At 41.3% G+C, this 16,435-nt stretch overlaps 1 protein-coding gene across 5 annotated transcripts in view; it reads left to right on the top strand.

The window, feature by feature from the left end:
* CNTN3 (contactin 3) overlaps window positions 1-16,435 on the top strand; it is a 264,229-nt gene that overhangs the window by 186,173 nt on the left and 61,621 nt on the right. For all 5 annotated transcript variants that reach the window (XM_073351137.1, XM_073351139.1, XM_073351135.1 and 2 more), the window contains 2 exons: window positions 14,938-15,074; window positions 16,143-16,272. In XM_073351137.1, the coding sequence (XP_073207238.1) occupies window positions 14,938-15,074; window positions 16,143-16,272 (267 nt within the window). The remainder of the gene's footprint in view (window positions 1-14,937; window positions 15,075-16,142; window positions 16,273-16,435) is intronic.

Below are 16,435 nucleotides of genomic sequence, written 5' to 3'. Positions count from 1 at the left end.
ATCCTTTTGGGATTATCAAATCATATTTACAGGAAAATTAAATTCCATCTTGGTTTGGAAAAAATGATTCTAGAAAACTCTCAAATCCCTTTTGTTCAAAAGGACCAATGAGGCTTTAAAATGAATAAATAAATTAGGGAATGTAATCTAACTTAGAAAATTAAGAAACGTGGAATTTAATAGCTGGAGAACAGCTACAGTCTCTTGTGCATTTAAAACTATACAGCCAATTGAAAATCAACAATGCATATTGGTGTTTTCTTAATGGTAAAGTGATTTACAAGCAAACTGGCAATTGACAACTTTTGTAAAAGTCAAATCTCAGCAAATGTAATTTTCCTTAGGAGTAGCAATTAAACGAATTGTTTCACTTTATGCTATGAAATGTTTACTTCATGTAAGATTATTTTAACAAAGATACAAAAGTTGTATATACAAGGACAGAATGTAGACTCAAAGAAGATCACAGAAATATTCTTTTCAGATGTTTATTCTTTGATACAGTACACAAAGCGCTACAGCATAGATTTCCTGAATTTTGATTCAATTTATATAAAGGTGATTTTACAAATAAGTGGAAAGGCAAATTTTCCCCCATCTTCAATTAAATGAAAAAGGATAGACTGATTTTCCATGTGCAGGTTGCAGTTATGAATCCTACAATAAACATTATATATATAAAATACAGTACAAAAAGGCTAGGATTAATCATCTGCCAGCACCACATCTGAGACTTGGCTCTATGCACTGCTTTTCATAGAGTGACTTTCATTAGCAACTTGCAAAGTCTTAATTAAGTGACAGTACATCCCTTGAGTTTGTCACTTGTTTACAGCAGTTTTACAACAGTGTAATAAACACATTGATTTATGAGCCACACCACCACAAACCTGGTGTAACACACTGGTTCAAGACAACTGATTTATTGGTTACTTGGCATAATTTAACCTACAGGACACTGTTTCCTATGTTGCATTGGGGCTCCTAGAGGACACCGTGCCTGAATCAAAGAAAGTTTCTGCACAAAGGATAGCAGGACTGGGTTGGGACTACTGAGAACAGAGTCCTGACCTTCCTCTGATCTTAGAACCATAAAAGGATGAAAATGCTCACTGCAAACTCTGTATCCATGTGGGAATTTGAACTCTCTCAGAGTTAGTATTCAGCTACAGTGTTGGGGATAGGTTCATCCCTATTATTGATGGTTAAGACAATAACTCTGTTGCTCTGTTGACATAAGTAGCAAACCAACCAGTCTATATTAAGGAAAGTGTATTTATATAACTTTTTTCTTTTGGCAGCTGGGGGATTGTTTGTAGATTAATACTGTTCCGTAACTGAAGATGCTACCTTCATGTGACTCTGATATTTACTTGTCACAGACTGTGATATCACAAGTCAGAAATCTTTCTGGTAAAGAAATGTAAGCTTAAAGTATATGCAGTTTAATCATCCAGTAAACTCCTGTGTCAGTTATTTGGAGTTCCTGAGGAAGTTAGTCTGAGAAGCACAGGGTGAGAAATTTAGTTAAAACTAATGCAATATATTAAGGATTCAGAAAAGATCAGTCATCTGCTAGAAAGCACCAACTCTGGTAAGATACATTATAAAGCATGGTGGTGATACTAGTGCGGGTTGGCTGGTGTTTAAAGGTTTTATGAGTCTGAGATGCTTCTGTTACTCGTATGTGGTGAAATATGCACATAACGAATGAAGAATCTAATATGATTCACGGGGCGGGGTATATCCTCCTCTCACACAGTCACCGCATTAACCTGCCCTCTTTTCTCATCAAAAAGTTTGATGTTTTTACTAATTATGGCCCTCATTCCACAAAGCACTTAGTCTTGTGTTTGACTTTAAGCATGTGCTTAATTCTTATTGACCAATAAGATTTAGGGACATGCTTGAAGTTAATCACGTGCTTAAGTACTTTGCTGAATAAGGTTGGACTGTGGCTTAAAGTTAAGTATATTCTAAGTGTTTTTCTGAGTCTGGGCCTGTTTTATCTGTAAATACTATATTGGAGAGGTGAGCGTATTTCCTTGTGCTTATTAAAAATGCCATGCACACCAGTGGAACTGTATAAATAATGGAGCAGGTGGTGTTATTCTAATTCAGCACCGGGTTCTTAATCACTACTTTCAACACTTTTCTGAAGTTGCTAATTAAAATAGATATCTAAAACAAATATTCTTGACTCTTTTGTAATGTCACTAAGATCATATTAATCCTCTTAATTATTTCTTTCCTGAAGGAGTTTATTAGGGGATGATCCAGCATCAAGTTAACAACTTATTTTTCTTTCCATAGTTCTAACATGTTTAATACCTGATTTCTCCACACTACAGTCCTTGTCTTTTAAAAATTGAAAACTTAGGTCAGATACTGCTCTAATTTATTATATCACCATGACATAGATAGATTCCCCGCACCTTCAGTATTGTGCTCCGTTACGATCACCCCCATCCCATAAAACATCAATTAAGATGTTTGGAGGCATGGAGACGCTTCCAGATGAGGAGAGGTGAAAAAGATTACTTTTTATATAGATTAGAGATAAATAAGAGGTGACAAGATAAAAGTACCTAAAATAAGTATAGATGTCTGTGAATTCCTCTTTACCCTATCTCGTCATGCAAAAAAAGTTACAAAATAAAATTAGTAGCCAACACATTTTAAAATGATCAAAGGAAATGCATTTTTAAACACAAAATGAGCCAGTGGAACTCAACTGATGCAACTATTATTGAGGCAAAGAGCTTAATGGAGGGGCACAATCCCCTCCCTTTTCCTTTCTTGCTCCTTAGGTTCGGCATTTTTCTGCTGGTCTATAATAGCAATACATTACTATTGTGCTGGCCAGCACGTTCGCAGCAAAACCAAGGCTCTGTCCATTCCCTGGCCACTCACTTAGGAGAGCAATGGGTGAACAGCAACCTCCCTATTTCTGCTCACCTGGACCCAAGGTCTGGCAAGCGTAAGGTGAAAGGAGGATTTACACCCTTATGCAGGTGTATAGACCAAGAGACAGTCAACCCCCTTATAAATTGTTGGTGTATAAGCTGCTGGTGATCTGGGTCTGCAGTAATGTAATGGTAAAGCTACATTGAGATTGCAGTATCTTTGAAAATAGAGCTTTGCCAGAGCAATCGAATTAGAGACACACTAAAATAGTAGCGCTTTTGTCAGATAACCTCACTCTGTCTTGTTCACAGAGATTTCTTCACAACATTAATTACAAAACTAGAAATAAACAAATTAACATTGGTGAGTTGCTGAGCTTGATCAACTTGAAACTTAATCATCAATGGTATCTAATGATTTAATTGCTTTGCTACTGACACAGATTGTTAATCTTTTTATGTACTAACATTTTCCCCAGTTATTAAAAATTACAAAAGATAAGTCTGATTGCTGGCGGTATTGAAGGCAGTTTATGGGGTTTTTTTGCGGTGTGCTTTTGTTTACAGAGGATGGGGCACCTCCAGGTGATAACCCCAAAAACTCACTTATTTTGCCAAAAAAAAAGAGGCAAATTAATGCTTAGTCATTTAGTTTTGTATATACAAATAAGCTCATCACTTCCATAGACATGGTGGTAAAGTAGCTTGAGAGTCAGAGCCTGAGATTGGGAAAAATATTGCACTGTTATCTAGAAAAGCAGAGAAGAAATTTTCCATTTTGCCGAATGTCATAAGGTGGTAATTTTGGTTCAACTGTTGTAACTATTTTTTCTACTAACGTATTGCCTGACTACTGGGTCAGCAGAAAACACAGGCTAGTACAATTGAGTTTTTCACCCCAGTTCCCTCCATGTCTTCCCTGTAGGGAGTTCCCCATCTCTATGCAACTGGGAACAGACCAGATCTTTGCTCAGAGCCTGGTCTTAAGATCCCCCTCAGGAGGAACTCCCTACCATTCTCTGCTTTGGCTCCGTGGCTCCCTTTGTCACAGAGTTTTCATGAGGTTTTAGACAAGAGGAATAAGTTCCTCCCTTTGTCCAGGAGGAAAATCTTCAAATTACCTTATCTTGGGAAATGTTCCCTATGAAGCTACTGCTTCTCGAGGTTCCAGCAGGGGCATTACACATTAGGAGGAGGCCATTGCTGTCTTGAGAGTTGGAAGACCAAGGCTGAGATTGTCTGGAAAACCATCCGACTCCAAAAGCTCCTCTTGATTTTTCCAAGTCTGGGCAGATTTCCCTGTTTATGTGTGGAGTTTCATGGTGTGCCCTCATCTGGGTGTGAACTACTGCAGAAAATGGATGTTTGACATAATCAGGGGAGGATATAAAATAGAACTCATTGATTGTCCTGGGGGGCAAGTTTATCCATCCCCAGAATTTTTAATTAAAATAAAACAGCACTATCAACAAGTCCTTCATAGCATCAAAACCTGTAGGGACCAATAGTTTCTCCTGCATAATGGAAGATAGAACCAGTTCTGTAGAGAGACAGATATTTTGGTAAGGTCACAAGATTTTGTGGTACCAAAGAGAAAACAAAGTGATGTAGTCCATTTTAGATCTCAGATCTCCTAACAAGATCAATATTCCAGGTGGAAATACATCATTACATTATCTTCCCAAAATTTCAGAAAGTGGAAATAAACTTCTTGGAGATCTATTGAAGATATGATCAGGGAGAGTCAGCCAGAGATACTTTAGCTTTTGCTACAACAAGAAGCATTTTCAATATAGAATACTTCCCTTGTAGTGTTGTAACTGATATACAGGTATTCTCAAATGCCCTTTCATACCTCCATTCAGATGACAAACTTCTCATCATGTCACACACGGCCCAGCAGCCAACACTGAAAGCCTTTGGGAGCAAGTGTGAGCAAAGAAATGGATGGGCCAATTAAAGCCCTCACAAAATTCCCCATCTGAGTTATCAGCTAAGAAAAACTTTATTTTAGAAGAGAAATGGAAGAAGGTATTACCTGATTCCTCAGGGTTCTGCACTAAAAAGGAAACTCACAGTCAGCTGGCTCAGCAAAATGCACTTCGAACTGAGGCTGTACAGAGTCCCGTTTAGCCTTTTGGCACATCATGGGCAAGAAGGGAAGTTTATTTATGAATCTATTTGCATTCAAATCCAGGTAGAAAACCAAAAGAGGTATTGCATGAGGAAAAGAGTGGTTCTGTTATCTCAGAAGTGGGCTAAAAGGCCTCCTTTCTGCCTTTTTCCCCTCTCAGCCACTGAGAGTAAAGAATATTGTGAAGGAACAGGCCAAAGTGATTTTATTCACCTTCTTGTTAACCCTCAGAAGGTCTTGATTTTCAGTCCTGATTTAAATATATCTGGAACTGCTTCTCAAACTCCCAATACACACTCACACATAACAGTGCAACAGGGACTTATCCCTGTCCCAGACCAAAATCTAGCACTGCCTTACCCATCATCTGGGAAGCTAAGAGGAAGGTTTGAACTACCGTCATGCATTTGAGAACGTGATACACAACCTGTTAGTATTTCAGGGGAAATTCACAAATGATATCAATTTATCACTTGATGTAACAAGGGGCACACATCGGGATAAGCCAACTGATGATGGGGCTCAAAGCCAACGTTTCTTAGAAAGACAAGTCAGACTGCAGGTACATTGCACCGTAAGATACCCAAAAGAGTCTTTCATCACTGTCACGTAACAAATTCCTGAGGACCACAACTCTGACAAAACGCAGATTGCTATCATGATCTTGCATATTGCATATGCATATTGCAATCTTGCAGATTGCATATCATGACTCAGGGGACTGAGTCATCTATCTGCCGCCCTGACCGGGAAAACCGAGAAGTCTGCTGCTTGCCAGGGGCTAAGATTCGTGATGTGACGGAGAGACTGCCGAGACTCATCAAGCCCTCGGATCGCTACCCCTTCCTGCTTCTCCACGTGGGCACCAATGATACTGCCAAGAATGACCTTGAGCGGATCACTGCGGACTATGTGGCTCTAGGAAGAAGAATAAAGGAGTTGGAGGCGCAAGTGGTGTTCTCGTCCATCCTCCCCGTGGAAGGAAAAGGCCTAGGTAGGGAGCGTCGAATCGTGGAAGTCAACGAATGGCTACGCAGATGGTGTCGGAGAGAAGGCTTTGGTTTCTTTGACCATGGGATGGTGTTCCATGAAGGAGGAGTGCTGGGTAGAGACGGGCTCCATCTTACGAAGAGAGGGAAGAGCATCTTTGCCAGCAGGCTGGCTAACCTAGTGAGGAGGGCTTTAAACTAGGTTCACCGGGGGAAGGAGACCAAAGCCCTGAGGTAAGTGGGAAAGCGGGATACCGGGAGGAAGCACAGGCAGGAATGTCTGTGAGGGGAGGGCTCCTGCCTCATACTGGCAATGAGGGGCAATCAACAGGTTATCTCAAGTGCTTATATACAAATGCACAAAGCCTTGGAAACAAGCAGGGAGAACTGGAGGTCCTGGTGATGTCAAGGAACTATGACGTGATCGGAATAACAGAGACTTGGTGGGATAACTCATATGACTGGAGTACTGTCATGGATGGTTATAAACTGTTCAGGAAGGACAGGCAGGGCAGAAAAGGTGGGGGAGTAGCACTGTATGTAAGGGAGCAGTATGACTGCTCAGAGCTCCGGTACGAAACTGCAGAAAAACCTGAGTGTCTCTGGATTAAGTTTAGAAGTGTGTGCAACAAGAGTGATGTAGTGGTGGGAGTCTGCTATAGACCACCGGACCAGGGGGATGAGGTGGATGAGGCTTTCTTCCGGCAGCTCACGGAAGCTACTAGATCGCATGCCCTGATTCTCATGGGTGATTTTAATTTTCCTGATATCTGCTGGGAGAGCAATACAGCGGTGCATAGACAATCCAGGAAGTTTTTGGAAAGCGTAGGGGACAATTTCCTGGCGCAAGTGCTAGAGGAGCCAACTGGGGGGGTGCTTTTCTTGACCTGCTGCTCACAAACCGGGTAGAATTAGTGGGGGAAGCAAAAGTGGATGGGAATCTGGGAGGCAGTGACCATGAGTTGGTTGAGTTCAGGATCCTGACGCAGGGAACAAAGGTAAGCAGCAGGATATGGACCCTGGACTTCAGGAAAGCAGACTTCGACTCCCTCAGGGAACGGATGGCCAGGATCCCCTGGGGGACTAACTTGAAGGGGAAAGGAGTCCAGGAGAGCTGGCTGTATTTCAAGGAATCCCTGTTGAGGTTACAGGGACAAACCATCCCGATGAGTCGAAAGAATAGTAAATATGGCAGGCGACCAACTTGGCTTAATGGTGAAATCCTAGCGGATCTTAAACATAAAAAAGAAGCTTACAAGAAGTGGAAGGTTGGACATATGACCAGGGAAGAGTATAAAAATATTGCTCGGGCATGTAGGAATGTTATCAGGAGGGCCAAATCGCACCTGGAGCTGCAGCTAGCCAGAGATGTCAAGAGTAACAAGAAGGGTTTCTTCAGGTATGTTGGCAACAAGAAGAAAGCCAAGGAATGTGTGGGCCCCTTACTGAATGAGGGAGGCAACCTAGTGACAGAGGATGTGGAAAAAGCTAATGTACTCAATGCTTTTTTTGCCTCTGTTTTCACTAACAAGGTCAGCTCCCAGACTGCTGCGCTGGGCATCACAAAATGCGGAAGAGATGGCCAGCCCTCTGTGGAGATAGAGGCGGTTAGGGACTATTTAGAAAAGCTGGACGTGCACAAGTCCATGGGGCCGGACGAGTTGCATCCGAGAGTGCTGAAGGAATTGGCGGCTGTGATTGCAGAGCCACTGGCCATTATCTTTGAAAACTCGTGGCGAACCGGGGAAGTCCCGGATGACTGGAAAAAGGCTAATGTAGTGCCAATCTTTAAAAAAGGGAAGAAGGAAGATCCTGGGAACTACAGGCCAGTCAGCCTCACCTCAGTCCCTGGAAAAATCATGGAGCAGGTCCTCAAAGAATCAATCCTGAAGCACTTGCATGAGAGGAAAGTGATCAGGAACAGCCAGCATGGATTCACCAAGGGAAGGTCATGCCTGACTAATCTAATCGCCTTTTATGATGAGATTACTGGTTCTGTGGATGAAGGGAAAGCAGTGGATGTATTGTTTCTTGACTTTAGCAAAGCTTTTGACACGGTCTCCCATAGTATTCTTGTCAGCAAGTTAAGGAAGTATGGGCTGGATGAATGCACCATAAGGTGGGTAGAAAGCTGGCTAAATTGTCGGGCTCAACGGGTAGTGATCAATGGCTCCATGTCTAGTTGGCAGCCGGTATCAAGTGGAGTGCCCCAAGGGTCGGTCCTGGGGCCGGTTTTATTCAATATCTTCATAAATGATCTGGAGGATGGTGTGGATTGCACTCTCAGCAAATTTGCGGATGATACTAAACTGGGAGGAGTGGTAGATACGCTGGAGGGGAGGGATAGGATACAGAAGGACCTAGACCAATTGGAAGATTGGGCCAAAAGGAATCTGATGAGGTTCAATAAGGATAAGTGCAGGGTCCTGCACTTAGGACGGAAGAACCCAATGCACAGCTACAGACTAGGGACCGAATGGCTAGGCAGCAGTTCTGCAGAAAAGGACCTAGGGGTGACAGTGGACGAGAAGCTGGATATGAGTCAGCAGTGTGCCCTTGTTGCCAAGAAGGCCAATGGCATTTTGGGATGTATAAGTAGGGGCATAGCGAGCAGATCGAGGGACGTGATCGTTCCCCTCTATTCGACATTGGTGAGGCCTCATCTGGAGTACTGTGTCCAGTTTTGGGCCCCACACTTCAAGAAGGATGTGGATAAATTGGAGAGAGTCCAGCGAAGGGCAACAAAAATGATTAGGGGACTGGAACACATGAGTTATGAGGAGAGGCTGAGGGAGCTGGGATTGTTTAGCCTGCAGAAGAGAAGAATGAGGGGGGATTTGATAGCTGCTTTCAACTACCTGAAAGGGGGTTCCAAAGAGGATGGCTCTAGACTGTTCTCAATGGTAGCAGATGACAGAACGAGGAGTAATGGTCTCAAGTTGCAGTGGGGGAGGTTTAGATTGGATATTAGGAAAAACTTTTTCACTAAGAAGGTGGTGAAACACTGGAATGCGTTACCTAGGGAGGTGGTAGAATCTCCTTCCTTAGAGGTTTTTAAGGTCAGGCTTGACAAAGCCCTGGCTGGGATGATTTAACTGGGAATTGGTCCTGCTTTGAGCAGGGGGTTGGACTAGATGACCTTCTGGGGTCCCTTCCAACCCTGATATTCTATGATTCTATGATTCTATGATCTTGATCTGTATACTACAAATCCTAATAAAACCCACTTTCAGCTTCACAGTGATGGTCTCTTACTTGTCTCACTGAAAAGGTGTTGTCTACTCACCGCTTCCTTGTCCCAGGGGGTTTCAGAGCTTGGTTTGCTCTCAGTGAAACCTCAGTGAAACCATTGTCTATCAAACATGGTAGTTTTGTGAACTAACCAGGCCTCCATCCTCAAGGTCACCACAATCTATCTCCTATAATAGGAAGTGGTGTTTGTTGTCCTTCTGGATGAATCTGAATATCCTAAACAAGTAAAATGCATAAGTTAATGCAAACAGAGCCTAGAGGAGAGTAAAGACGTATGTAGCTGAGATACTCAAATCTTTTGGTTTAACTCCTCTCATTACCAGACACTATTAAAAAAAAAGTGTTTTTTTCCTGGGGGGTGGGGATGGAGAGATCATATTAATGCTATGAGGAAGTACGTAAGACTACTATTACCATGGTCTTACATCCACACTTTCTCAAACCTTATGGAGTTCACACCCTCACACCTGCTAATGCACCATTTTGTGGAAGGGTATTATGGAAAAGGGTACCCTAATAACCCTTACATTCTTATATGGTTAAACTGAATCCTTCGCCCTGTCTAGAAATGATATACTGTTTTCTGTATCCTACTGTGCAGAGTGTCTGGCATGGAGGGGACTCAGAAAGGGAAAATTCTGTCTTACCTGCAAGTTTTGATTCTAGGACCCTCTATGTCAGTCTGACCCTCCCTCAGAGGATTGCATTATGTCCTTTTTTTTCCCCTTGCTATTGCTCACTTGTTAAATAGTTTGAAAGAAAAGAGGGTGTTCCTTAAATTTCATGTTAAGGCTCTGCTGCAAATGGTGTGAGTTGAATAGTGCCTTTGAACTTATAGTTAGTATTGTTCAGCTTTGGAATCTATTGTTCTAAAGAGTTCTTCCTTGCGGGGTCATCCTGAGCCCAGGCTCAGAGTAAAGGTCTGGTTTGCTCCCAATAGCTGTGGAGACAGACAACAAGCTGCGGTGAAAACTGATGTGGAGTGTCCTAGAATGAAAATTTACAGACAAGACAGAACTTTCCCTTTCTCGGGAATTCAGAAAATGATTAATTTTATAGCTATCAGCATCAAAGAACTTGGCTACTTTAAACCTACTTTGTAGGAATGCTTTCAAATGAGGGTATATAGCAGATGTGAAATATTGCATATGTATGGATTCATCGATAATGCAAGTACTGTTGCCTGTTTTACATAAATATTTAGGTATGCAAAGTGCAAGAACTATGCAGACATCTATGCTCAGGCTTTCATAGTGCAAGAAGCTTTAGCATAAATGGCTCTTTTTGTAACTTCAGTTTAATAATTTAGCTTTTGTGATGTATATAAATGTGATGATAGTAAGATAATAAGTTTGTGTGAAGCAGAGATGAACCTGTGTTATATTTGAGGAATGCCTCAATAAAGAGGACATTTGAAAGTGCATTCCTTAGGCTACAAGAGGTTTTTCAGTAGAACGGTATCTGCTGAGATAGGGCATAAACAAGATCTTCAGTTTCTCTGTTCCCAGTAGCAGTTCTCCCTTGGACTCCCCTGGAATCTCATTGCTTAAAAGCCCCATTCACTGTTCCTGTCTCAGCCCTTGGGATTTTCACCTGGGAAACTCCTTTCTTCAGGGTTGCTCACCTAGTATCACATAGTCCTAAAAGATGGCCTGGTCATTAACTCTTGTTTGCACAGCTAGTCTGCAAAACAAATGAACCTCAGAAAGATTTCACAGAGGATGAGACAGAAGAGAGTGGTTTAAACTACATAATCCCCTTAACTGCCAGATGTGTACTGCGTGGTTAATTTTAACTCTTTACATGAGAGTTTCATCCCATGTACTTATACATCAGTGACCTGTAACAGGTATGATATTAGCACCTGTTAGCATAACATTATACTGTATTATTTTAATTAATTATTGTAACGAGTCCAATGTAATACACTGTCAAAACAACATCTTTTGAGGAATATAGACCTGGAGATATATTACGTTACAGAAATGGGTGAACTGCTTTGTATAAAAAGAATACCAACCCAAATCTTCATCCAAATGGCAGACTACTGGTCCTGTGGCTAAGACACTGGCCTGAGAATCAGAAGATCTGGTTTCAGTTCTCAGCTGCCCTGTAGGCTGCCTATGTGACCAAAGGCAAGTTATGAATTTCTCAGAGCTGAATTCATCCCTGGTGTAGCTCCATTATAGTCACAATCTCAACAGGAATTCATTAGGCCCTTTCTGCCTCAGTACTAGAGCGAGTGGAAATTTTTCCAACCCAAAGTACCCTTTTTGCAAAACTGAATTTTTTTTGTGAGAACATTTCATTTTTTACTAAAAATTTTGATGTTTCTATTGGGAAAATCCAAATGATGGCTTCCCATCTGGGAGGCTTGTGTCACTTTTATTTTTCTACAAATGAAACTGACAAAATCTTTCCCAGAAAGCTGCTGAGGCTGAGCATCCTAACTCTGACCTCTCGGTCTTCCCCCAGCTCTGGGGACAGAGAGGCAGAAGGCAGCCGGGAGACCAAAACATCCCATTTTGTTTCTCCCAAAAGAGAATTATTTTAGAAAACCCATCCTATGAAAAATTTTGCAATTGTTGATGTTTCATCTCCGTTTAAGATTTTTTTCAAAATCTTGAAATATTTCATAGGAATAGATTTCCATTTTTCAGCCAGCTGTACTCAGAACCCCATCTATAAAATGTGGATATTTCCCTACCTTGCCAAGGAGTTGTGAAGATTAATGTTGGTGAGGTGCTCATTTGGGGTCCCAAATCATTCTTGGGTCTTAGGCTTCTAGGTCATTCAGCATTTTCAAAAACTTTACCCCGAATCTTTTTCCAACAGTCAAAACATTTCCAGGAACTGTTATTCTTCATTTCCCCACAACCTGGCATTGTCTGAATGTGGAAAGATGTATCTATCTTGAGCAATGCTCTTTTCATAACATTTCTGGTGCGGATGTTTATCTGAACCTTTTCATATTCACCCATCATTATTTTATACTGCGGAATGCAGTAATGCTGGGTTCTCTAGGGGTCTGGGTCAACAAGTTAATAGTGACTCTGTTTATATTTTCTATGTAAAATGCTCAGAAGAAGGTGTGAGGTACTCCACTTTTTAAAATGCAGCTTTCACCCAGTAAGATTGAGTACATTAGGAAGTTAAAAATGAAAGTACTTTTCATTTATCACTGATAGCCATCTTCCAATGGTAAATTACTTATCCCCTTCCTGTTAGCAGTCAATCAAAGCTAGACTGGACAAGTACATAAGGTACCAATTCTGTATACTTAGGTTCTGGAGAACATTATAAGAAGGAGAATTCCAGACAACCTTCTTTTTTCAGAAGAAAATAACAATTGCAGAAAATCCATAAAATCAAGAAAGTTATTGGTTTGAGCCCTGGCAGTCTTATTTTAGCTAAGTATTACACAACCCTACATCTGGTTTTTGCAAATGCAAAGTCCAGGGTTTGTCTGTTGTGAGAGAAATAGCATATATGAGAATACAGACTTAATACAAACTTTACTTATTTCTGTTTCAAATGGAGTTCATAATAATAACCTGACAAGTAACTTTCTGCTTTTCAGTGGAGAGCTGCTAAAGGGCCAGGTTATTATTACCTTTTACCCAGTTAGCTTGTAACTGGCAGTTCCCCATTTCCCTTGTTTACAAAGGAAAGGGGTGACAGCTGTCATATGATATCTAAATTTATTTCAAGAAATGCTGAAGATGATACAGTGTGAATGGTTCCTTTCTTTTGTGAGATAATTGGTTATTTTTACGGTCCTTCTTAAGCCACCTTCTGGATGGCGTGCCATTTGTCACCCACGGCGGTTTACCCCAGGGCATTAGGGTAGGGCAATTTCCTCACAACTTGCCTTTAATAGGCAGCAGATTTAAAACAACCAGAAGGAAGTACTTCTTCTCACAACACACAGTCAACCTGTGGAACTCCTTGCCAGAGGATGTTGTGAAGGCCAAGACTATAACAGGTTTAAAAAAAGAACTAGATAAGTTCATGGAGGATAGGTCCATCAATGGCTATTAGCCAGGATTGACAAGGATGGTGTCCCTAGCCTCTGTTTACCAGAAGCTGGGAATGGGGGACAGGGGATGGATCACTTGATTACTTGTTCTGTTCCTTCACTCTGGGGCACCTGGCATTGGCCACTGTCGGAAGACAGGATACTGGGGTAGATGGACCTCTGCTCTGACCCAGTATGGCCATTCTTATGCCTTGTGTTTTTCCAGTTCTTGTTATTTTGGGGGTTTGCATTGCATATGGTTGCAACAATGGATATTTTAAGGAGACTACTTGGTCTAAGCAAGACTTTCCAAACTGATATTCAGTCCAAAGCTTGTTCACTACAGTATAGTTGGACCATGCTGTCTGTGTCCAGGTCACAATGCCTGCCTGAGAGCCCCAAATGAGGTGCTGTAAGGTGAAGCAAGCTAGCATTATCAACCATAAAGATGAAGGTAAAGGTGGAAGGCCTTGCATTTTGGGTCAGCAAGCCAGTTCAGGAAGCTAAACGTTTCCGTACTCTGAGACTGATCAACTATGAGAAAAAAAGTCATGATGTCAACAGGCTATGTAGCCATGACTTGTCTCCCTGTATCTAAAGAAGCTTGCAAGCATATAACATTGTGACAGCAATGTCATTGTCTGGTGCTTGACTGCAGTTACAGCTCCCACAACTATGAGAACTGGGGAGTTCAGAGCCCTTTGTATCTTACATATCTTGTTTAATCCATTTTCTGTTTTTGTCGTTTGTTTTTATTGAGAGACGTCCCAGCTTTTTATTATTTTAGGGTGTGAGTATGTGGTTATGTGCATGAATGTATGTGTAACCATCCATAAAGACCACATGGGGAAAGAATAATCTTCTACATTTAAGTAGCCCTAAAATTTTGCCTGAAAATCATTGACTGTATGTGTTCCTAGTTCTATAAAAGCATCCAGAGAAATTAAATTGTCAGCAATATAATGTTAAATGAGAGCTGTGAAACTTTTGCTTATTAGAAAGTTTGATTAAAGTCTGCATTTGTATTAGGAGGAAATGGATTGTTCCTCATACATAATAGTGAAATCTGAGAAGAAAGTTTAAATTGGCTTTTGATGTTGTGATTTACATGTAAACAATAATTTGGTTTCTGTATTAAAATATTCACCCAGTTGTGTTTGAGTACACTGCCATAGGAAAAAGCCTTCACTTGGAGTTTAGAAATAAATGGACAGCCACCTCTTTAGATTTCCTAGTTTAAGTGTGTATTAATTTCATGATTTAACTAAACTGATTATTGAATTCCAATATTGCTGCTAATTTGTCTATTTACACTTATTTTGACCTCAATTTCTTACTGTATTGTTTAACACTTAATCACTGTAGTAATATTTTAGTACTTAGTGATATATTTAGCCTTAGTGATGCATTTTCTTAATTTTATTTTTGTTTATCAGCTTTAATCAAATTAATTTAAAAAAGACATTGAGTCATATTTCTTTCAGTAAGCAACCCAGGTCAGAACCATAGAGAATCTTTGGGCACCAGCTGATCCACCTAGGAGCCTAATCCAGTGTTTCTAAATTAACCCTTTTGTTAGATAATTGAACAGTAATTTGCAGTTTGTTTGGGCTTTCTTGTTTTGTATTTCTTATGTAGCAAAACCTCACTGGGTCCAGATTATAAAAGATATTGAAGCTGCAGTGGAGGACAGTTTATACTGGGAATGTAGGGCAAATGGGAAGCCCAAACCATCCTACAGATGGACAAAGAATGGAAACACTCTAGCATTAGAGGTAAAGTAGGTTTTTTTCTTTGTTTGTTTGACTTTTTTTAAGTAAAGTCATATGAAATTAAGATCCCTACATATTAACTGCTAAGAGTTCAATGAGGTCTATGGAATTAACCAGGCCAGTAGGGTGGCCAACTTTCTAATTTATGAAAACCAGACACTGAGCACCGGAACCTCCCCCACCCCTGGCTCTGCCTTTCCCCAAGGCCCCACTCCTTATTCCACCTCTTTTACTCGAGGCCCTGCCCCCCGCTCCTCTTTCCCCCCCACTCACTGCTTGCTTCTCTCTCCACCACCCTCCCTCTGCCAGCTGAGCAGGGCTCTAGGGATGGAGGGGTGACTGGGGCAGGGTGCGGGAGGGAGAGCCATGCTCTGGAGGTGGAGGGGTGAGTGGGGCGGGACAGAGAAGCCACAGTACCTCTCTCCACCGGAGCCATTGCTGAGTGCTCCTCCAGGCTCCAGCAGCAGCTGTGGCTCTTCCTGTCCCCCAGTGTCGGCGGCCAGTTGCTATGGACACTGCCAGGTTCCCTTTTTGACTGGACTTTCTGGTCAAAAACAGGATGCCTGGCAACCCAAAGTCCAGAGAAGCCTTAAAAATGACTTATGGTATACTTATACCTTAACTGCTGGAAAATAGTAATACAGTATTTGCACCACTAGGAGGGGAATGTGTTATACTGCAAAAACCCCATGATTTGGGAGGCCTAACTCATAGTTTTTGAGTACTTGCCATTGGCAGTAGGGCACTTTGCTAGTCATAATCACAAGTGACAAAGTTAAGATCCATAACTGGATTTCCTTAATGTGGGGAAGATTTGGTGTCTGATTCAGGCCTTTTTCTCCTTAGATGGCACCATAAAGCTCTATTTGTCTCATTAAAACCATCATTCCATCATTCCCAAAGTATGGAGTTCACCCCTCCATATGCAGAGATCATATGCCCTACATAAATCCCTCTTTGGACCTCGTAATGGGACTTACGCAAACTCTCTGCACATCAATGAATTCCACCCCTTTTATTTATTTCCTGTAAAACGTAATGTACATTAAAGGTTTTTTTCTTAATATCCAGGGGAGGATCCAAACTGAAGGTGGTACACTTATAATAACAAACCTAAATCTGACAGATTCTGGCGTATACCAGTGCATAGCTGAAAACAAACATGGAGTGATATATTCCAGTGCAGAGCTTAGGGTTGTTGGTAAGATTAATTTTTCTTTCTACGGGGCAGGTGGAGGGCACAGAAAAATAACGTTTTGCCATTACTGCTGCAGCTAGTAACATGCATATGATCTCAAATTTTTAACCCACTCAGATGCATTCAACAAAATAAACATTTTTATTACAGCAGATAACTTCTTATC

This window comes from Lepidochelys kempii, chromosome 7 (assembly GCF_965140265.1).
Source record: "Lepidochelys kempii isolate rLepKem1 chromosome 7, rLepKem1.hap2, whole genome shotgun sequence".
Lineage (NCBI taxonomy): Eukaryota > Metazoa > Chordata > Testudines > Cheloniidae > Lepidochelys > Lepidochelys kempii.
The sequence above is the reverse complement of the archived record's forward strand: the minus strand, read 5'-3'. Positions and strand labels throughout refer to the sequence as shown.